This window comes from Stigmatopora nigra, chromosome 4 (assembly GCF_051989575.1).
Source record: "Stigmatopora nigra isolate UIUO_SnigA chromosome 4, RoL_Snig_1.1, whole genome shotgun sequence".
Taxonomy (NCBI): Eukaryota; Metazoa; Chordata; class Actinopteri; order Syngnathiformes; family Syngnathidae; genus Stigmatopora; species Stigmatopora nigra.
Window position 1 is genome coordinate 13,031,550 of NC_135511.1, and position 19,537 is coordinate 13,051,086.

Here is a 19,537-nt window from a genome sequence, read left to right on the forward strand (position 1 = left end):
ACATTGGTCATCAGGCAGGGGACATCAGGGTGGCCAATTGCAGGGCGCAAGGACACAAAGGACAACCATTCACGCTCATCAATTTAGTGTTCAAACCGTCTACTGTACGTGTTTTAGGGATCTGTGGGGAAACCGGATTACCTGGAGAAAACCCACATAAGCATGAAGAGACCCTGCAGACCTGGGATCAAAACATTGACCCTAGAACTGTGTGGTCGATGCGCTAACCACTCGTCCATCAGTCAGCGAAAAATAAACTTTTTTTTAATCGTTCTAATATGATTCTCTAAGATTTCCCATTTTAAAAGTCAACTCTCAGCCTCGAAAAGTTTTGATTCCATGTTCACAACGGATGTTGTTAAGGAATTACAAGATTATTATTATTTTTTTACTTCATCCAGGTTGCTTATTATTACTTTTACTTTCATAGATCTTGATATAGCAAATTGATATTGCATCAATATCCTGTAGTTCTTCACAGGTCCTGACAAGAGCTCTTGTAATTGGATGAATCATATCAACATGAGCACGACTGCTGCAAGCTGGAGGCTCATGATAGTTTACTTACGTAGTAAGTGGTACCACTCACAGACAGTTTTTTTTATGGACGAACCTGGATTGAATACACTCTCCCACCAACCACGTCACCCAATGCACCTGATTTGGTTCAGCCCCCTGGCCTAAGGCCACAACCCCTACATCCAAGAATAACACACAAATCCTTCAAAGAAAGATGGTAGCACAGCTTGCATCATCTTGCTGTAAACAGAAATCAACATAAACACCGTAAACATAACTCAAATGACATTATTATTCCCACATTGCACATTGGCACTTTAAAATAGAAAATGGTCGGCAGGTTTTCATCCCAACCAATGAAAATGTTCCATTTTTTTTCCTGTCTTGAAACTGGAATCAGTTGACTGCCATTGCTGCTTGTTTCAGAAGTCTTCTAGGTTAAAACATTCCGTACTGGATCAGCTGGAACAAAAAGCTGAGACCCAAAGATGGAGGAAGAAAAAAAAACACAAAGGCCATTAAATCCTTTTTTATTTACGAGTTGAGCTCTGACTTTTGGTGGCATTATTCACATTTGCTCATTCAATACCAGTTGGCGGTGCATTCGAGTCCTCCATCTGCATATATGACAGTGACGATAAGAAAGAGAAAATATATCAAAAAGCTGTGGGCTGACTTGCAACAACGTGCCCTGGTGAGTTAGAGTGCACACACACACACACACACACAATATTCTACCTGTACAACTATTCACATTCGTTCACTGTACACATTTACATAGATCACATTAGGGAAAGCCAGTACCTGAGCAGTTAAATCTCACAATTAGCATTACTCATCGTCTGTAGTGGAACTGCCAGACAAAGAAATTCAGTGAGTCACGGAGCACGTTGACAATTTTGCGTGGCACCGATTTCACGCGGGAATGATTATCAAGACCCAACAGTTTCAGGAAGCTCAACAGCATGCTAGGCAGTTTCGCACTCAAACATTTTTACATTTAAACAGCGTGTTTAACAAATCGCAATTACTCATCAAGCCCGACCTTCGCATTAAAGTGATCACATCCCCAAAACTCGCACATTGCCAACGAAGGATAGAACGGTCAAACATCAATTTAAACTGGGGAAACTGGCAATGAATGAGTTCAATGGTTGCTGCCAAGTTACCTCAGCAATAGATTGCCAAGTGCATGTTGGAGGGTTCAGTAAGCATTTTACACTGTATGCTAGTCACTGGCCTGCAGTCGCTGTGGATCATAGACAGTGTGTTTTCCTACGAAATGGTTATTGAGGCCTCTGAAACAATCGCTCCCGAGGATACATCAGGTGTACTGGCATCTTTTCAGAAAAAAAACAACAAAGAAAAAATGATAGCAAGCTATAAACAGCTGATGTATATGCCAGCAGCCTTCATTGTCCCTCTTTCTGAAATGACACACAAATTTTACATTAGAAACAAAAGCGGTCGCTTAAACCTACCGAACAAGATAAAACACCATGAATCGACACGTCATACATGTGCAGCATTTCTCTCCCGAATGCAACGTTAACCAATAAATAATACATAAGAGAATTCAAATTAAATAACAATCAAGATGTCCGTTTAAGTTCACAAGAGTGATCAACTCAAACAGTCTAAAGTCCATTTTACAAAGATGTGAAAATGCTTGCTTGGGTCACTCACTATAAATCCTAACTGGCGTTAAGGTCATTACTTTAGCGTAGACACTCCGATTACCAAACGACGCAGTACAATGTCTTCAGGAAAGACAACATCAATAAAACACTTCTCTTTGGACACTCATTCCTCATGAAAATCATTTAAAACAAAAAAAGGGGGGAAATGTATTCTCTCGCTTGTGGCTCGATTTTGCTATTGGTTCGCAGAGCTTTTATTTGACGAGCATGGCAGTTAACCATACGTGAGGGAGCTTTGGATTTGGTCATTTGCAGCAGCTTTGTGTGATCTGGGAAGAAAAAAAAACATGGAAGTCCAGTCCCAGTCCGGACGCAGTCGAAAGGGCACTATGCTTTGTAGCAGTTGCCCTGTGTAGTGAGCGCAAGCTGGCCGTTGGGCGCCACCTCGTTGGTCTCGTCCTCCAAGAGGCCCGACACGTCGGCGTTGGGGATGCTGTCGTGATAGCTGCTGAAGCTGATGTTGTCCTCTTTCAGTTCGATGGTCCAGAAGGGCGCGTTGAGTTTCCGGTTCTGGTATTCTCTGTAAGTGTACACGCCTCCGACAAAACCCAAGAGCACAACCACTACCAGGATGATGACGGCCAGGATGATGATGTTGAACTGCGTCCAGGAGACGTCGGTCAGAGCCGCCGTGGTGTTGTCGGTGGGGCCGCTCAGACTTGTCAGCAGGGCTTGAGTGGTGGTGGCCGTACTCAGAGTTGTGCTCAGGTTACCGTCGGGCGCCGAGGCGGGAACGTTCCTCGCTCTGGTGATGGTCGAGCTGCTGCTGAAGGAAGACCATGCGGTAGAAGTGGAGTGCTCTGTCGTGGTACTGCTAGCTGGTGTGGGAACTTGCTGAGGTGCTGAGGAGAGAAAAGTCATTAAACCATGAAAAAAATAGACCTCATTCTAACAAGCAAACAAACATGCTACTACAAGTTTAATCACAATGTAGCAACATCATTGTTCAGGACATCAAAATGGAAATGTCTCATTGTTGTACAACCCCTAGTGGTCAAAATGTCTAGCCACAGTTAACCTACCACATTTTCAGCATGAATTTCAAAACAAGCAGGAAAATAAAATAATTATATAAAGCTGAGCCACTTGGTTTCATATTTTCAAAGAAAAACACAATTCAATTTTGCATGCTGAAAAATGTTTGGACACTTTTGCCTCAATAATTCATGCGCAAAATCCATACACACCACCAAACATTAAAAATACATCTAAATTAAAGTACATGGTGGAATTCTGAAAGAAGAATTTTGAAAAAGAATGCATGAAATATTTAGTTAATATTCCCTTTGAATATTTAAAGTTTTTCCAATGCCGTTGATATGGCTTATATTGATGAATTCATAATTGTTTTATGATTTAGCTACATCTCTAAAGGGCATAGAATAATTGAACAAAACAAAACGGTGGATATTTCACAATGAATTTTGAAGAAATGTTAAATGGGTGAACAATATCACTCATACATTCATTTTCTGAAATGCTTATCTTCCCATGGGCCGCAGGGGGTGCTGGAGCCTATCTCAGCTAACTATGGTAACCGGGCAGGTTACCCAAGTGAGATCGAACTCTTGACTCCAGAACTGTGACGCCAACATGCTAACCAACCGTCCGCCGGGGCGCCGTGGTCGATATCATTTTTCGTCAATTTAAAGTTATATACTTACTTAGACGGCTGCAGTTATGAGCCCGAGCATCCCCTGAAAATCCAGGAGCACAGAGCTGACACTGGGGCCCAGTGGTGTTGTTAATGCAGCTGAGGCAGTGGCCAGTGTCGGGGTGACAAAGCTGGGTGGGACCCTGAGGATCTGCATTCCCACTACAGTCACATGGCACGCAAGCCCCTTGTGCTTTGTGAAATCCAGCGCTGCACTGGTCGCACAGTGGGCCAGAATAAGGGTGAAGGCACTGGTCACACACTGGAGAGCCACTGGTATCTAATCAAGAACACACAACAATGCTTATCAGAATGGATTCACATACTCCCCAAAGTTCTAAAATTGTGTTTTTTTTTTCCTCAGGTGCATTCACAAGATCAGGCCAGATCTCAAATTCTTATGTTGACTACTGCTTACTTCACTGTAATCAGTTTAACAGGTTTACACTGGCTCTTCTTTTTCTCATGGCCAATGAAAACTGCAAGGCTCACGGGATGCTTGGCATGAGATTATAACAATAGACCACTAGGTGACAGTATATCTGTATTGTTAAACAAGTACAACTGGGGACTTGGGAAATGGTATTCCTGAATCACTTTAGTCTGTAAAAATAAAAAGGACGTACAGATTTTAAATAATAATAGTACAGTGAATTCTAACATATTATTTAGAGATACATGCTGTTGTTATATTGGCCACATAAACGAGATTAGATAATTGTAGTTTCCAGAGATTAATAAGGAAAATTTGCCAAAAAATACTGTAATTCACAAAATGTTTAAATTAGATGATGGCACAAATGCGATAGAGAAATCACTGGATGGCGATTTTGTATTTTGGTGCTTTGGATCCTACAAAATATTATTGTTATGGTATATAAAGTTAAATGTTATGATTGCAGGTATCCCATTTCGTTAACAAAACACATCCAGGAGCAAGGACCTTAGGTAAGGGCATTTCAAAACAGTGGTAGTTGTCTCTCAGCCTTGATACTTAAATTATTAATAGATGAATTAGAAGCTGCCTTATTGTTGCCAGGTTATCTCTTCATGAGGGGGAAGAGTAACAGTGACATTCATTTATATTAAACACCATAAGGTCTTTAAATTATGTTTTTGTACACACTGCAGTTACATAAAAGGTAAATGCAAAGTTTTCTAGGTAAAAAAAACAATTTCTTCTAATGATTGACTGAGAAGAAAACAAATTGGACAGAGGAAAAACTCAAAATATTCCTCAAATCCAAATTGTTGAAGCGATTGTCCTGTTATTTTCAGAAGCTGAGCATGATTTCAATGCCCGGCCCTCGACTGGATTCTCAACACCACGATTATGAAGCGATCCATGTGGTATGACTCAGGCACTGGCCTAGATGGTGTTTTCTATCTCAGATGATCACATGACTGGGTTGTATTGCAGCTGGGCACATGGTGCTCCTGATAAGCTTTTGAAGGTTCAAATGCAGCTGACCTGTGCTGTTATGTAATGTAAAGGAAACATGAGAAGCGACACACCGGGCTAAAAGACGTGATATACAACTACTTCAACCATCTTTCTACTGTATTTGCTATGTTAAGCAAGTAGCACAGCGGTAACTGGGCAGGGACCGTCTGGCACATCAGTTAGAAAAACACAGGGCAGGAACATTAAAAATGAAGGACACTTTACAACAGTAGGTGCAGATATAATCATACATGAGTGATTTAATGTGTGACCCACATTCTGATCTAGAACAGTGTTCCACTTCACCTCTCGGCATATCATAATGGAGATCGTCATTTTCCATAATCTTATACCCACAAATCATTTACTGTACGACATTAATCTGGGGTACTGTAGAGTATGTTTGCTACTGTGCTTGGCTAGATGACCCATGTTTTGGGGGTCAGCTTTTGTGCTAGGCTTCAAATCATCCAGTACCACAACACTGTAAATGTGATAGCAAATGTCTTTTCACTTCTTCCTATAGCGATGCTGTCTATAAAAACAGCCCATCCCCCCCACCACAGTCTGTTACTGGCTGAGTGGCGCTGCAATGGCCCAACTGTGCTCATGCTGTCCCAGCACAGCTCAGCCTGGTTCATGTCCCTTCCCCTCCCTTCTACATTGCAGCACCACTAGCGCGGTCCCCAACAGGCTGAATCCTAACATAACAACCAGAGCGTATATCTATACGTGGCTGTTTCCATGCAGGAGGAGTCTTGTGGGACATGGGTGGCTGGGAAGGATTGGCTTAAGAAGGGGAAGGTTATTATATGGAGTCAAAGCTAAAAAAATACAAATAAAAAATAAAAGTGGGTGGGGACAAGAGAAATAAGACAGCATTTTTAATCTCTTCAATCCAGATTGTTGAAAAAAAGTGCCATTCACAAATAACCTGGAGTTTGACATTAGAGGAGGATTGCTGTGTGCAGAGGGGGTTTCTCACAAAGGTGAGAGAGGAGTGGGTTTTCCTAACATATACTCACTAATTACACCAGAATCATTCTGCCAGCCATGCTGTGAATTATTTTCGAGATGCTGAAGACTGATAAGAAAGAGATTATTTGTTTGGCTGCAACCTATTTGAAACCCTGCGGTATTCTGGTTAACAAAATTATAGTTTTCATGACGACAGTCAATCAATCCAGAATGCTGCCGAGAAAAACATTTAGGTGGGGTGTTAAACTAGGGCAGACAAAGCCTCGAGCAGAAAGGTCACTCAATCCCAATTTAGGCAGTTTTGCTTGTTGACAAATTAAAGCATTATTTCATGTAGCACAAATCTGTAGAAATATTCTTAATTACAGACCAAAATGAAATGTGCACATACGGTTTAGCCAGCTACAAGTAAGGCATTTAATGTTTGATTTAATTACCTGAAGCTTTAGAATATTCCTAAAAAATGATCCACTAGTTTCTCTATCATCACCAGTCTGGGTGAGTTAATGAAAAATAACAGAAAAACCTTACAAAGTTAAAACTGGGTAAAATTAAGAAAGAAGGGAAAGGCAGACAATGCGCTAGATTGGTTGCCACTCCGCCACTGTGCAGGAAGAGATCCCACTCAGTGACATTGCTAGGCGAGGAATTTATATATCTTGAATTTGGAAAAAAAATCATATTTTAATTATGGGCTTTAACGATATTCAAATTCATAATTTAGAGGCGTTGTGACTTGAATTTCTCCTGGCAACAGAGGGTAGTATTGGCCAAAACGGCGAGATGGATTAAAAAAAAAAAAAAGCGTTGCCTTGTAAATGTTACAGCAAGGATGCAAATATAACAGTAATTGTGCATTTACGTGTGGTCAGAGAATCACTCACCAGTGTGACAGGTGCCAGTGGAGGAAGCGTTGAAGCAGGGGCATAGGACGCAGGATTCAGTCAAGGCAGTGCTACGGCCGCGGTAATGATCTGGCTTACACTCCTCACAATTGGAACCTTGGGTGTTGCCCTCACAGTTCAGACACACACCTGAGGAAAGCATGTTCATAAAATCTTGAATTTTTTTTCTTTTAAGGGGAAGGTGTATCACCCATAAAACCTGGGGCAAGAATGGAGCATGATATATAATAAAAACAACATCAACAACAAAAAAGGAAGAGAGTTGTAAGGAAGCAAGTAAATGTATGATGAACAACTCGCACCATCCTCTGAACAAAATGATGTGGTTTACTCTGATACAGCTGTAGAAAAATGTGAATTTGGGCTTAGTGTTCTTGTTTGAGTGCACTGTATTGTTTCCTGGGGGAGAGGCCAGGATCAGTCTTTATAGAGAACTATAAAACCTTCGTTAATCCACCAACTCTGTGAACACGGAGTCCAAGTGAGGCCTTAGAAGTCCATCTGCTCATGCATAATAGCAACAAGACATATGGCTGTTAAACTCCCCCCCCCCCCCCCCCCCCCCATCACATACATCATCATAGACCCCTTCACCTTTCGTCCTTTGAAGGACTAAAACCTTGACTGGTAAAAGGTGCGCAGCGATCCTCCTGAAGAGGATCAACTTGAAAAAAAACTCTCATTTCGGATGAAACAAATTGATGATTTCGTGACCTGAGATTTCCTCGACGAGAGTGCTCTCTGTCCAATCTAGTTGTCGCTTGCTGTGTACTACAGATGATTGTACTTTGGTACAGAGTACTTATCCCATTAGTCAGATTGAATGTAATGTACTGTATTGTTATGGAACTGTCAATCTGCAAGGGAATTGGCTACTGATCACCATTGAATATACAGCTCATCTCCTAAAAAGTACAATTCTCCCTTTTAGGATCTTTTTTTATCTCAACATGCAAAATAATGCCAACTCAAAACAAAGGGTGAAAATGTGAAACCACATAGCATTGTTGATGACGTGCTAAGGGCAGTTCTGCATTTTTGTTTTAAGTAAGATAATGGTAGAACAACTGAAGTGAGGGTGAAAAATGGTACAAAAAAGAAAAAAGGCAAGCTGCTAATACACTGATTGACCTCAAATACTTCAGCCGTCTTTTGTCTCATAATCCTCTTTCCCACTCAAAAGTTTAAAAAAAAGATCTTGAGATCGACACTGTACAATAGTATCTCTGTCTGGTGATTTGCATGTACAGTTCATTTTTGCTATTTACAGGATCATGGATCAGGACCTGCACTTGTCTCCCACAGTCTTGCAAAGTCCAAAACTCCTCCCAATCTATATAGGATAAATGTCCCAACATCCGTTATTATGAGGAGACTCACCTGATTGTGGATGGCAGTAGTTGGTATGATTGTGACACTGGCAATGCTGGCATCCCGTGCTGCTAAAGTGGAAGAAGCCTGGGTGGCACTCGTCACACTTGGGTCCATACACTCCTGCCTTGCATACACATATCCCTGAGCTGGAAAGGCATTAGAGAAGAAAAAGCTATTTTAACACACTACGAGCATAAATATTATGTTTACAAAATACACATATACATACTATATACACACACCCATAATCATGTCCAAAATGAATCAGACCCACCTCTTAATAAATATGATATAATAACTTGGGAAGTTTAAATAGATGTGTGCATATTCATAGACCACAAACTATATAACTTGCATAATCCCACTTTGTTTTTGAAGCATTACATACAATAATAACTGTAGTTTATGGATTATAGAAAATACAGACGGCTCCATTTAAAACAAATTTTGAATGACACATGAGCGTAATCTCTCCCAATGCTACTTCTTTCAAAGTAATCTCCGACAAGAAAAAAAAACACAATGCCAAGTCAAGCATGATCTATCCTCCAACCCAGACAATGTACTCCAAAACATTAATTACACACAATGACTTCAAAACAATGGAAGTATAAATCACAAGTGACTGGAAGCGATTTCTGTGAGCATGTGCATGGGTCCTCATACAAATGGGGCTTTGTTAAACAACTGCACTTAATGCAAATGATGAAGCCGGCGGTGATGCTTAGTGGGGCGTGGGCAATGCTGAAGACAAGGCTGGGAAGAACACACGCGTACAGCAGATGTCTCCAGATTATTCAGAAGAAAGTGGGGAATAGAAAGTAAACAGTGTTTCTGAAGGTCACATGCAAGGCAAATACAAATGCGTCATTTGCTTTGCTGGCCAAGTTACAAACCTGTATGTAAACTAGCATTAGAAAAGTAAAAGGTAAGATAGGATAGCTGAGTTTTAAGGGTGGAGTAACTGTTAACACTTCCAATTACACTTCTTTATCTTAAATTACAGTATTATTGGGGGAAAAAACAATGTATCACTATGCAGCTTGCCACATAGTTTATACCGAGATAGAGTGTTGTGGATTACCAAACTGATAAGTCTGTGCATGACTAAGCATGCTGCCGACTACGTCACTTGGCATGGTTGCTAGTCAGTGTTGAATAAGAATGATCTGCTTGCAAACATTCCATCTCTATGGTGACAAAATATTGGGATTAATTACCTGGTGAATACTCAACATGAACAGAAACTAATCAGTTGTAAATATAAACAAAAGACTATGGAGTTCACACCACAAACTCCATGAATGCAGGGCGATCATGTTTACTACACACCATTTTCCAAAACAAGGACATGATGGAAGAAAAAATAAATAAATAAACATTTTCCAACCTCAGACAGTAGTATTGAAAAAGTCACACACATACATACACACAACTGTTAAGAACAAAGACTTACATTCAAAACTCACAAGAAATACAAAAATTAGAGTACTATATTTTTTTCTTCTAATGATAACATTATTTCCAGCATGATACTTCAACTCCGCAGTAAGATTCATGACTGCTGAAACCCACCCATCATTGGACTTCATTGTGGATTGGGCACTTTTATCTCTATGAACAAATATGCACTGACTCATTTTCATTTGCAAAATCTTGAGGCCAAAAAAATTTCCACTGGATATAAGTATGCACTGTTTTTAAAGCACAATCACTAGACAAGATTATCAAATGAGTATCTCAGGTTGTCACGCCAAAACATTGACTATGCACTTGGCTACATAGGGGAATCCCAGAAAGTCATGTGTCTCACCAGACGCTGAAAATAGAAAGTCAGACATATTGCAGAGGTACATAAACTACACATAGTATATGCTGATACCTTGAAAATAAAAGTGTTTTGGAATGATGGTTTGATCATGTTCTCCATTTAATAGAATGTTTTTGAATGGAGTGTTTCTAATCACATTTTCTCCATCCACAACATGATACAATAAAGTAATACTAAAGTGGTGGATGCAGAAATAATCCCCAGCAATTTATCTTGTCCACGGGGGAAAATGATACACGCATGCCCTGACTACAAGTAATATGTATAAACAATCTGACTAAATACAGAGGCACAAACATCTGCACCTCCAATAAATATTTCATTCCAGACTGGCAGCCTTGGAGCTGTATTGTCAAAAAAATGCCCCTTAGACAATACCAACAAGAGCTGACCCAAATAAAGGTGTGATCCAAGTGTTATAGCAGATTCAAGTGGCTTGGTCTCATAAAGCATTATCTAAAAAGTGTGGCGAATGGTGCGTAAGTTCATTTTTGTCACATGAATAGCGGACTAGTGAGCAGAGCGAATGCCATATTATGACTTGACAAGAGGAGGAAATCTCATTAAGGGGCCTTTAAGTACACTGAACAAGGATCCAATTACAAATGTCACCTGACTTAGTAAAGCTTGTAATCCCACCAAGGATGAACTTACTTTGATGACAGACAACTGGTTTAGCAACATTTGTGTGCGCAACAAACAATGAAATATCTCAAATAGCCTTTGACTGCATCTTGATGTTAAACCAGGGATAGGCAAACCGGTCCTCGAGGACCGTTGTGGGTGCAAGTTTTTGTACCAACCGATCCAGCACAAACACTTTGACCAATAAAATTTCTGCAGAAAACAAGAAGCACCCGAGTGCAAACCACTGATTGGTGATAAGGTGTCCTCTTTATGGGTTGTAATGAAAACCCGCACTCATTGCGGCCCTTACTGGAATAGTTTGCCCGTCCCTGTGTTAGACAGAAAATAACCTGTTCATAAAAGAATTCCATCAGTGTACAAGTCCAATTCATAACAAAGTAGAAATGTGCTAAATATAATTAAAAAAAGAATACAATGATTAACAAATTATGTTGAACCACGGGTCCATAAGGTCAGCTCACTAAGTCTGCTAAGTTTTCACTGCCACCATATTGTCCGAGTCCCTGAGTAGTGATCAAAATAAAAAGCCTCACATTACTTAATGAGAGAAATGCTGAAAGCAACAGCAGGCTAGGGGGGCGGAAAGATGGCTAATCTGCGTACTCACAGTGATTAGCTCCTTTAGGGGTCCTCGCAAGGCTATTGGCCTTGGCAGTGGGCAGGCTCAGACAGTCTAAGACAAGACTATATTCAATGCTGAAATAACTTTCTATATACTTGACCTTTATGAGCTATGGTCCAAATTTAACTGTTTCAAAGTCAGTGCTGTTGTGTTTGTTTGTTCATTTTACAAAACTATGTCAAATGTGTCATGAATGGTTTGAGTAAAATTGCATAATACAGTACGTATATTGATTTCTCAATCTAGAACAGTAGTATTTGAAATCTGTGATTAGTAGTTTACACAGGCATCCATTTAATATTTAGTATTTAAATCATTTATTTGGACTGTTCTTTTTCGTATATTAAATAAAGCGATGAAACGGTTTAGAACAGTACCTGTCACACAGGTGGCTCTCAGCACCAAATGAGTCACAGGCGCAGGGTAGGCAGCCGCTGGTGCCATTGGTGAAGTATCCCTCCTCACATTCGTCACACTGTAGACCAGTATAGCCATCCAGGCATGAGCACTGGCCAGTACTCTGGTTGCACTCGTCAGGATACAAAATCCCCTCACCTCCAGCGCTGCAGTTGCAGAAGCCATCTAGGTGGACAGATAGGCACGCCAATCGGTCAAAACAAATGGTGAAACTGCGTTTACATAACCGGAATAACTGGAAGTAATCTAATTATTTGGTGCTTGACAGTGAGGAGCGAAATTCATGAATAAAGAAAGCCTGAAAAGATGTTTTTTTAAAAGCCCAACTGCAGCCATAAAAAAACACTGTAAACACAACAAGCATAACTAACACTTATCGTTAATAAAAGAAATAAACATCTGTTTTCTTAAAAGAACCAAATAAAACGTGTGTCCTTACATTAGGTGATATTAGAGAAAACATAATGGCATGAATCACATCATGTTTGAAAACAATAAACTGATTTTAAGGAAGTTTGTAAAGGGTATACAGACAGTTTACAATGGTGTACTTGACAAATGTATCCAAGTTATGTTGACACAAAGATGACCTTGACAAGCACTCAGTGGCTATCTATTATTTATCAGATTCAGTGTAGCGTGTTGCGACTACAGAGCTCAATAAACATTACAATATCTCACACTTCAGTACAGTAATTTTAAAAAATGCAGTGTCGTGAAAAAAATACAATAACCACACACATTTCTAGTTAGATCAGGTCAAACAACTACTTAAATTTGAATTTATTCCTGCTCCGAAATACCATTCAGATGGTGTTGGACTTTATGTGTTGTTTGCACTTTTATATGTAACCAAAACAAAAAGGCCTATGGTTATGCAAGCCCTCATTCCAGGCTCTTTGCTACAGTAACAGTCGTAGAACTGTCTGTCCCGATTGTGTGAAATCTAGCTAATGAATATTCCACTATCCACGCTCACCATTTTTCATTCTTAAAAATTGGGCTTTTCACTGTGTCTGAGCTTTAACTATTCTAGTCACAAACACATCCTATGTCTGATTATTAAAATAGACTTTTGTGCAGGGCAAAAGGGCTGAGGGGGCTGGGCTCGCATCTCCCTTGTCTAGTATATCTGTTTGACTGTTGCGACGTGTTGTGACAGCATGGCTGTTATTCAAACAGTGCAGGCCGTTCTGAACAAGTCGCAAAATTCCTTTCCAGCCTCGCTTAGTACTTGCTTGTCTACTCCAACTGTGAAAACCAATTTTATTTCTTTTTTTTTTCCCTCTGGGCATTAGACTGCAAAAATTTTGGAGGGCAAGAAAAGGCTTATTTAGTGCAGCTGCCTGTGAGGACCTGAGATGTGACGTCTTTGTTGATATTATCATGTATTATGAGTGTTTCCTTTTCAGAAGAACAATGACAGAAACTCAGGAATGCACCAAACTTGAGCTTCATTGTGATTTGAAATAAAAAATAAAATAAAACAAACATTTTGGTCATAGAGTTCAAAAAGGCTTTGATTAATGACCTCATAAAGTATACAGACAATGGAGATTTTTTTAAAATCTGAACCCTAATTTAGTAGTCCAAAGTCTTGGAAATTTGTCCTGCTATAATAATCTTTCAGGAAAGGTGCAATATTACCAAATTAAAATTGTTTAAAAATAGAGAGTAGAGGAACCAACACAAAACATAACAGCATTAAAAATAGGTCTGGGATGTTTTCCCTTTTGAATAGTGCTTTACACAAATTCAGTCAAATTGAGGGGAAAATCTCTCATTCGGCCAAACTACTGACAATTGAACATCTGGATATCTTTAACTATATTTTAACAACCTCGTATCTAACTGATGCTGCAATACTGTAGATGTTCAGAACCCCACTTAATCCACAAGTCTTAACAATAGCCGACCAATTCATTTTGTTTATCTTGCATCAAATTCTTTATATCTCTAACCCCAAAGCTACTTTTATCTCAATAAGTTTACTTAGGTAGGAATGAGTTAATGCAAATACAACCTGAAATTTTGTAACCGGGAGTCAAGATTAGTCAGAACACAATATGAAATACAACTCCAGAGTTTTTGTCCTCTTCAGAAGGAAGTAACAAGAAGACCAATAGCGTTCTCCCCTGTGGACACCGAACATTTCATACAATATTTGACCAAAAAAAGAAAAACCTGATCACTGCTCATGTTTTGTTTAAACCACTTTGTGGAAATCAGCTTTCCATAAGTACTCTGGGCAAAAGGGGAAAAAATACAATCCCAAACATCTGCTTACCACAGCCATTAAAAGATAAATTGTGACAACTGCGCTTCTGACTGACTTAATCAAGCCTTACTTACCCATTGATGTGGAGGGGAGGGGGGTACCAGTGTCGTTGCTCATTCATGGCTTCGGCTGCCTAACCATTTTAGTCGCGTATGCTTGTTCTACATACTCCACATTCATTACAAGCGGCATACGCTGGGAGATCGGCATGTAATTTCACATCATAACAGAACATAAATCCTGCTTGGCCTAATACAAAACCATGATGGGCTTGTGTGGATGCTGTGTGGCCTGGCAGACCCTCATTGAACAACAACAGGATCAACCTTAGCCCCCCTCTCTGCCTCCCTCCCTCTCTCTCTCTTCCTCCTCCTATACACTGTAATATATGTGCCACACATCTTTTATTAACAGGCCTCATGCAGGCCACTTTAATGTTCGGCGCAGAGGACAGTGTTGTTGATTTTATTTCTTTTTACTGGACCATATTACAATTCATGTTAGGGATCTTTGAAGGGGTGCAGCATCCATGAATTGATGGGGTCTGGCCATTGTTGCAATGTGCTTTATTTGGGCTCTCTGCGTCAAACGCTCAATGCAATCCTTTCTATTCCTACACATAGGTGAATAACAGTGAGTCGTTTTATGGTTATGAAGTAAGTGAAATCGAAACAATGAGGGACAAACGGTTTACTTTCACTATTATTGAATTCTAAGACACTCACCTTGGCTATTCTCCACTGAGGTAACAGATGTGTCGATCCGATCTGCCGACCACGCATCGTTGTCCGACCGCTGAGAAACCATGGACATCATTGTCTGGAGCGTTTTCTCCGGGGCAAAGAGTGCTGCGCGTGCATCGGTAGATCTTTTCAACCTGGAAGTCAGCACTGCGATTTTTCCCCTTGCGTCTGAAAGGATCCCGGAGTCGAAATCGGTCGTAGTCGGCTCAATCGGTGCGGCTGGGAAGGCGATCGAGGGAATATGGCTAGCGACACCGGTAGCTGACGACCGTGTCAAAGCGAACCCGTTCTCGGATAAACGGAGAGGTGGATCCGTATGGAGGGTCTTCCAGGTGTCGGAGGCTGTGTCTGGCTTCTTGGAAATAGGCGACGCATCGTATAGACTGATGCGAGGTGCAGCTTCAGAAAAATCGATATATACATAGAAAATAAATACTAGAACCGACGATATGTACATCATTAAGGACGTGAACCTCATATTCAGTTTCAGCTCTCCATGTAAGCCCCAGTAACGGTCTCTGTCAGACCTTTCCCTGAAATGATGCGTACTCCACCATTGATGTCTCCTGGCGGCGTACGGTGCTGTTTGTTGCCTCATGAACCACAAGTCATTGCACTGCAACCTAACCGTGGCGCTGCTGAGCACGCCTCGTTACGGACAACCAATAGAAATCCGAGAAGACCAATAAAATAACACCTCCTTTAGCTGATTGGTTGGGCGTCATAACAATCATTTTGACAGGGAAAAAATCCCCAGAAAACATCTTCCCTATTTTTTTTATGACCAAGCCTGCTCAGACAGGATCTTTGTTAAAAATAATTCCAATTTTCCACGTTTCCTCTTTCCAATTTAACCCCAAACTGAAAACACACTAGTTTTTTTTTTACCAATTAACAAATGGAATTTGGAAAAGTTCAAAAAAGACAGTATCGTTTATTAAAATAACAAATTGATCAGATTTTTCAATGAAATCAAACAACACTTAAATGCCAATGTTATACAGCCCTTGTCTCACTAAAAGTATCATCTTTCACAGGAAAGGACGTGACAAATGGTTGTATTATCTTTCTTGGTTTGCAGGATCTATTGCACAAGCGTGTAGTTCACCCAGGCGGTCGAAATTTGCCACTACGTCAAAAATATATAAATAAATAATGTGAATAATAATTTCATCAGAAACGTTACGGGACACGGACGGTAGATGGCAGTAGAGAAACCCCAAAACACAACTAGGCCAACCTCCGATGCTTTGCAGGAAGTTGCGCAAGTCAAGCAGGCACTTACAATGGCGCCTCTAGATTTGGATAAATATGCCGAGATCGCAAAACAGTGTAAATACCTTCCAGAAAATGATCTAAAGGTAAACCATAATTGCGATGTACACATACAGTTAGAATAATTTGCGCACTTGTTGTGCTTAACTTATATTGTGGATGAAATATTTAATTAACTTGGTGTAGCTAAAGCTAGCTCGCAGCGTTTAGCACACTGGTTTATTTAGTCTGTGCGGCCAGGAAGTGAGCGTCTTTACCAAGTATTAAACAATCGAACTAGTCAATTACTGTTTATCATGAATAACTAAAGATAGAATGGTCAAACATCTCTGTATAGAAGTAATTGGATGGGGGACTGCCATTTTGATGAGACGGCTAAACTTGCATTGCTAGAGATGCTGTGAACTATATGGATGATTTGTTTATTGTTTTTATTTCTAATCGTTATAACTTCATATCTACATATGCCAATATTTGAGTAACGTTAATGATATATTTTCCCGCATATATCCTGAAGGTCATGAAACATATCCTTGATGTTTTATTCATATTTTCGCAATTTAGTAAAAAATAAAAAATAGTATAAGTATGCCTTATCAGATAAATACTGTTACATTTGATTCCTTTCTTAATTGTGTTTTTATTTTATTTTTCAAAGTTATCCACCTGAGTAGTATTTTATACATTTATTATTATTTTTTGTTTTGTTTTTACCAATACAGCGATTATGTGACTATGTGTGTGATCTTCTGCTGGAGGAGTCTAATGTTCAACCTGTTTCTACTCCGGTAACAGTATGTGGGGACATACACGGGCAGGTAAAAAGCTAGTGTAACCAAGTCCATTGTTTTCCACATTATGTGGAATGTATGATGTTTTTTTTTTTCTAACATTTTCCCTTTCTTTTGTACTAGTTTTATGATCTTTGTGAATTATTTCGAACTGGTGGGCAAGTTCCGGATACGAATTACATATTTATGGTTTGTATTTCTATTTATATGACTGTAACTTCGGATCAGATATTCCCAAAGATGTCATTTCATAATACTCCCCTATAATTTTAGGGAGACTTTGTTGATCGAGGATATTACAGTTTGGAGACTTTTACCTATTTGTTGGTGCTGAAAGCCAAATGGCCGGACCGCATAACGCTTCTACGTGGCAATCATGAGAGCCGACAGATTACACAGGTTTATGGTTTTTACGGTGAGTTGAGAGTCAAAGTCTGTTTTTACACCATTCTAATATACACAGTATTCATTTTTTTGCACCTTCTGAACAGTAATCATAGTTGTTTGAAATTTCTATTTCTGCCACAGATGAGTGCCAGACCAAATATGGAAACGCAAATGCCTGGCGTTATTGCACCAAAGTGTTTGATATGTTAACAGTGGCAGCTGTAAGTATTATATTCTTGTCATTTATTTGTTAGTTTTGACTTCTGTTTCATACTTGCTGGTGAATCATAGTACTGAATTGTAAAAAGATAAAAAGCAAACACATTCTGAATAAAAATAATTTCAATATTTTATTCAGAATAGAATCTAGATGAAAGTTTGCCTGTAGATGAAATGTTTTGACACAATTCCTGTTTTCACCAGCTGATGGATGAACAGATCTTGTGTGTACACGGAGGCCTTTCCCCTGAAATAAAAACCCTCGATCAAATTCGGACCATTGAGCGGAACCAGGAAATTCCTCACAAAGGAGCCTTTTGTGATCTGGTGTGGTCTGACCCTGAAGACGTCGACACTTGGGCCATCAGTCCTAGAGGAGCAGGATGGCTTTTTGGGGCTAAAGTCACAAATGAGGTAAATTAATGTTAATATTTAGTCGTGACTGCATCTGTTATAGTAGTTCACTTCAATATTAAGTACCTTCCTGGTTTTGGAACTCTCTTAATTTGACTAATACTTCTTCATTTTTTGTCACTTACCAAAAACCTGCAGTTCGTCCACATCAACAACCTGAAGCTGATTTGCCGGGCACATCAACTGGTCCACGAGGGCTACAAATTTATGTTTGACGAAAAGCTGGTCACGGTGTGGTCGGCTCCTAACTACTGCTATCGCTGTGGCAACATAGCCTCCATTATGGTCTTCAAAGATGCTAACACAAGAGAGCCAAAGCTCTTTAGAGCAGTGCCTGATTCGGAAAGGGTCATCCCACCTCGAACAACGACACCTTATTTTCTTTAAGATGAGGAAGGAAATTCAAAATGGTCAATCGTTTTTTTTGTTTTTATTTTGTTATTTAGTGCAAAGACACCAGGAGAGTGGCGACAGCACTTGTGAGTCTGTATGAATTTTGTAGTGTAAAATTAAAGTATTTACAGTGCCAACTATTGTTTATTCCCCCTCTGTACATTTAAAGCCATGAATCAGCAACTTGAATCAGAAGCCCTTCACCTCAACCTGGAAGACTGCGAGAAGCTACATGTTGTCAGTATGGATTTGTTCTATACAGTAAACAATATTCAAGTGGTGTTTTGGAAATGGAGTTAGGTAATTTTCTTCATTTATTTTCAATTGCAGTCTTGCAATTCCATTGCTTGAGCTTTATTTCCCCCATTTTCCAATGTAAAATTATTTCTGATGGCTCGGAAAGTAAAATAATGATAACACCAATACGTGATATACTGTACATTCAAAAATATGGTTGCTTAATTATTTTTTTCCTGCTGAAGTGGAGATTTACTCAACTGCCTCAGACTTGTAACTCCTCACAGACTTTCAGTTTTCTCTTGGGGCTTAAAACATGAAAAATATTTCACTGCTAAGTAAGCTGGAATCTGTGTGCTGAGATCAACTGACTCTTGTTAAAATGTTCATATTTGCAGATCTCTGTTTTAAGTTACAATAAAGATTTACTTGCCGGAACTAATTCCATTTGCTTGTCTTCCTCGAATTAAGTATGATGACAATTCCTCAAAAAATACTTTTATGTCTCTTAAGTAAACTCAAATAGAACAACACCAACACCCCTGGAAGTGTCTGTTATTTTTAAGTGGATAATTATGCAATTAAATGGGGAATTAAAAAATAAAATGGGTGAAATATGAATGCTGCTCTTCCATTTCTCACTGCTAGAGAGCGCAGCATCCTTGCTTGTCATTTCAGCGGCCCACCAATGGACAAAAGACAGGCGTG

General features: G+C 39.6%; 2 protein-coding genes across 2 annotated transcripts; one reads left to right on the forward strand and one right to left on the reverse strand.

Moving 5' to 3' along the window:
* Positions 1–1,033: 1,033 nt before the first annotated feature.
* On the reverse strand, positions 1,034–15,715 carry LOC144195810 (multiple epidermal growth factor-like domains protein 9). Its single transcript, XM_077715655.1, has 6 exons — positions 15,096–15,715; positions 12,053–12,257; positions 8,581–8,720; positions 7,180–7,329; positions 3,884–4,153; positions 1,034–3,061 (listed from the first exon to the last, which is right to left on the reverse strand). The coding sequence occupies exons 1-6, from the start codon at positions 15,709–15,711 to the stop codon at positions 2,547–2,549; spliced, it is 1,896 nt and encodes a 631-aa protein (XP_077571781.1). The 5' UTR covers positions 15,712–15,715; the 3' UTR covers positions 1,034–2,546.
* Positions 15,716–16,304: 589 nt separating this feature from the next.
* Positions 16,305–19,271, forward strand: LOC144195767 (serine/threonine-protein phosphatase 6 catalytic subunit-like). The gene is made up of 7 exons (XM_077715594.1): positions 16,305–16,474; positions 17,111–17,206; positions 17,303–17,368; positions 17,453–17,594; positions 17,708–17,787; positions 17,990–18,199; positions 18,338–19,271. Exons 1-7 carry the CDS (start codon positions 16,316–16,318, stop codon positions 18,584–18,586), a joined length of 1,002 nt encoding a protein of 333 aa, XP_077571720.1. The 5' UTR covers positions 16,305–16,315; the 3' UTR covers positions 18,587–19,271.
* The last annotated feature ends 266 nt before the right edge of the window (positions 19,272–19,537 follow it).

Coding starts and splice junctions, on each gene's coding strand:
- LOC144195810 (XM_077715655.1), bottom strand. CDS start 15,711: ATGAGGCAACAAACAGCACCGTACGCCGCCAGGAGACATCAATGGTGG. Junction 7,330..8,580: donor CTACTGCCATCCACAATCAG/GTGAGTCTCCTC, acceptor TGCTTTCCTCAG/GTGTGTGTCTGAACTGTGAG. Junction 3,062..3,883: donor TCATAACTGCAGCCGTCTAA/GTAAGTATATAA, acceptor TTCTCTCCTCAG/CACCTCAGCAAGTTCCCACA.
- LOC144195767 (XM_077715594.1), top strand. CDS start 16,316: ATGGCAGTAGAGAAACCCCAAAACACAACTAGGCCAACCTCCGATGCT. Junction 16,475..17,110: donor TTCCAGAAAATGATCTAAAG/GTAAACCATAAT, acceptor TTACCAATACAG/CGATTATGTGACTATGTGTG. Junction 18,200..18,337: donor GGGCTAAAGTCACAAATGAG/GTAAATTAATGT, acceptor AAAAACCTGCAG/TTCGTCCACATCAACAACCT.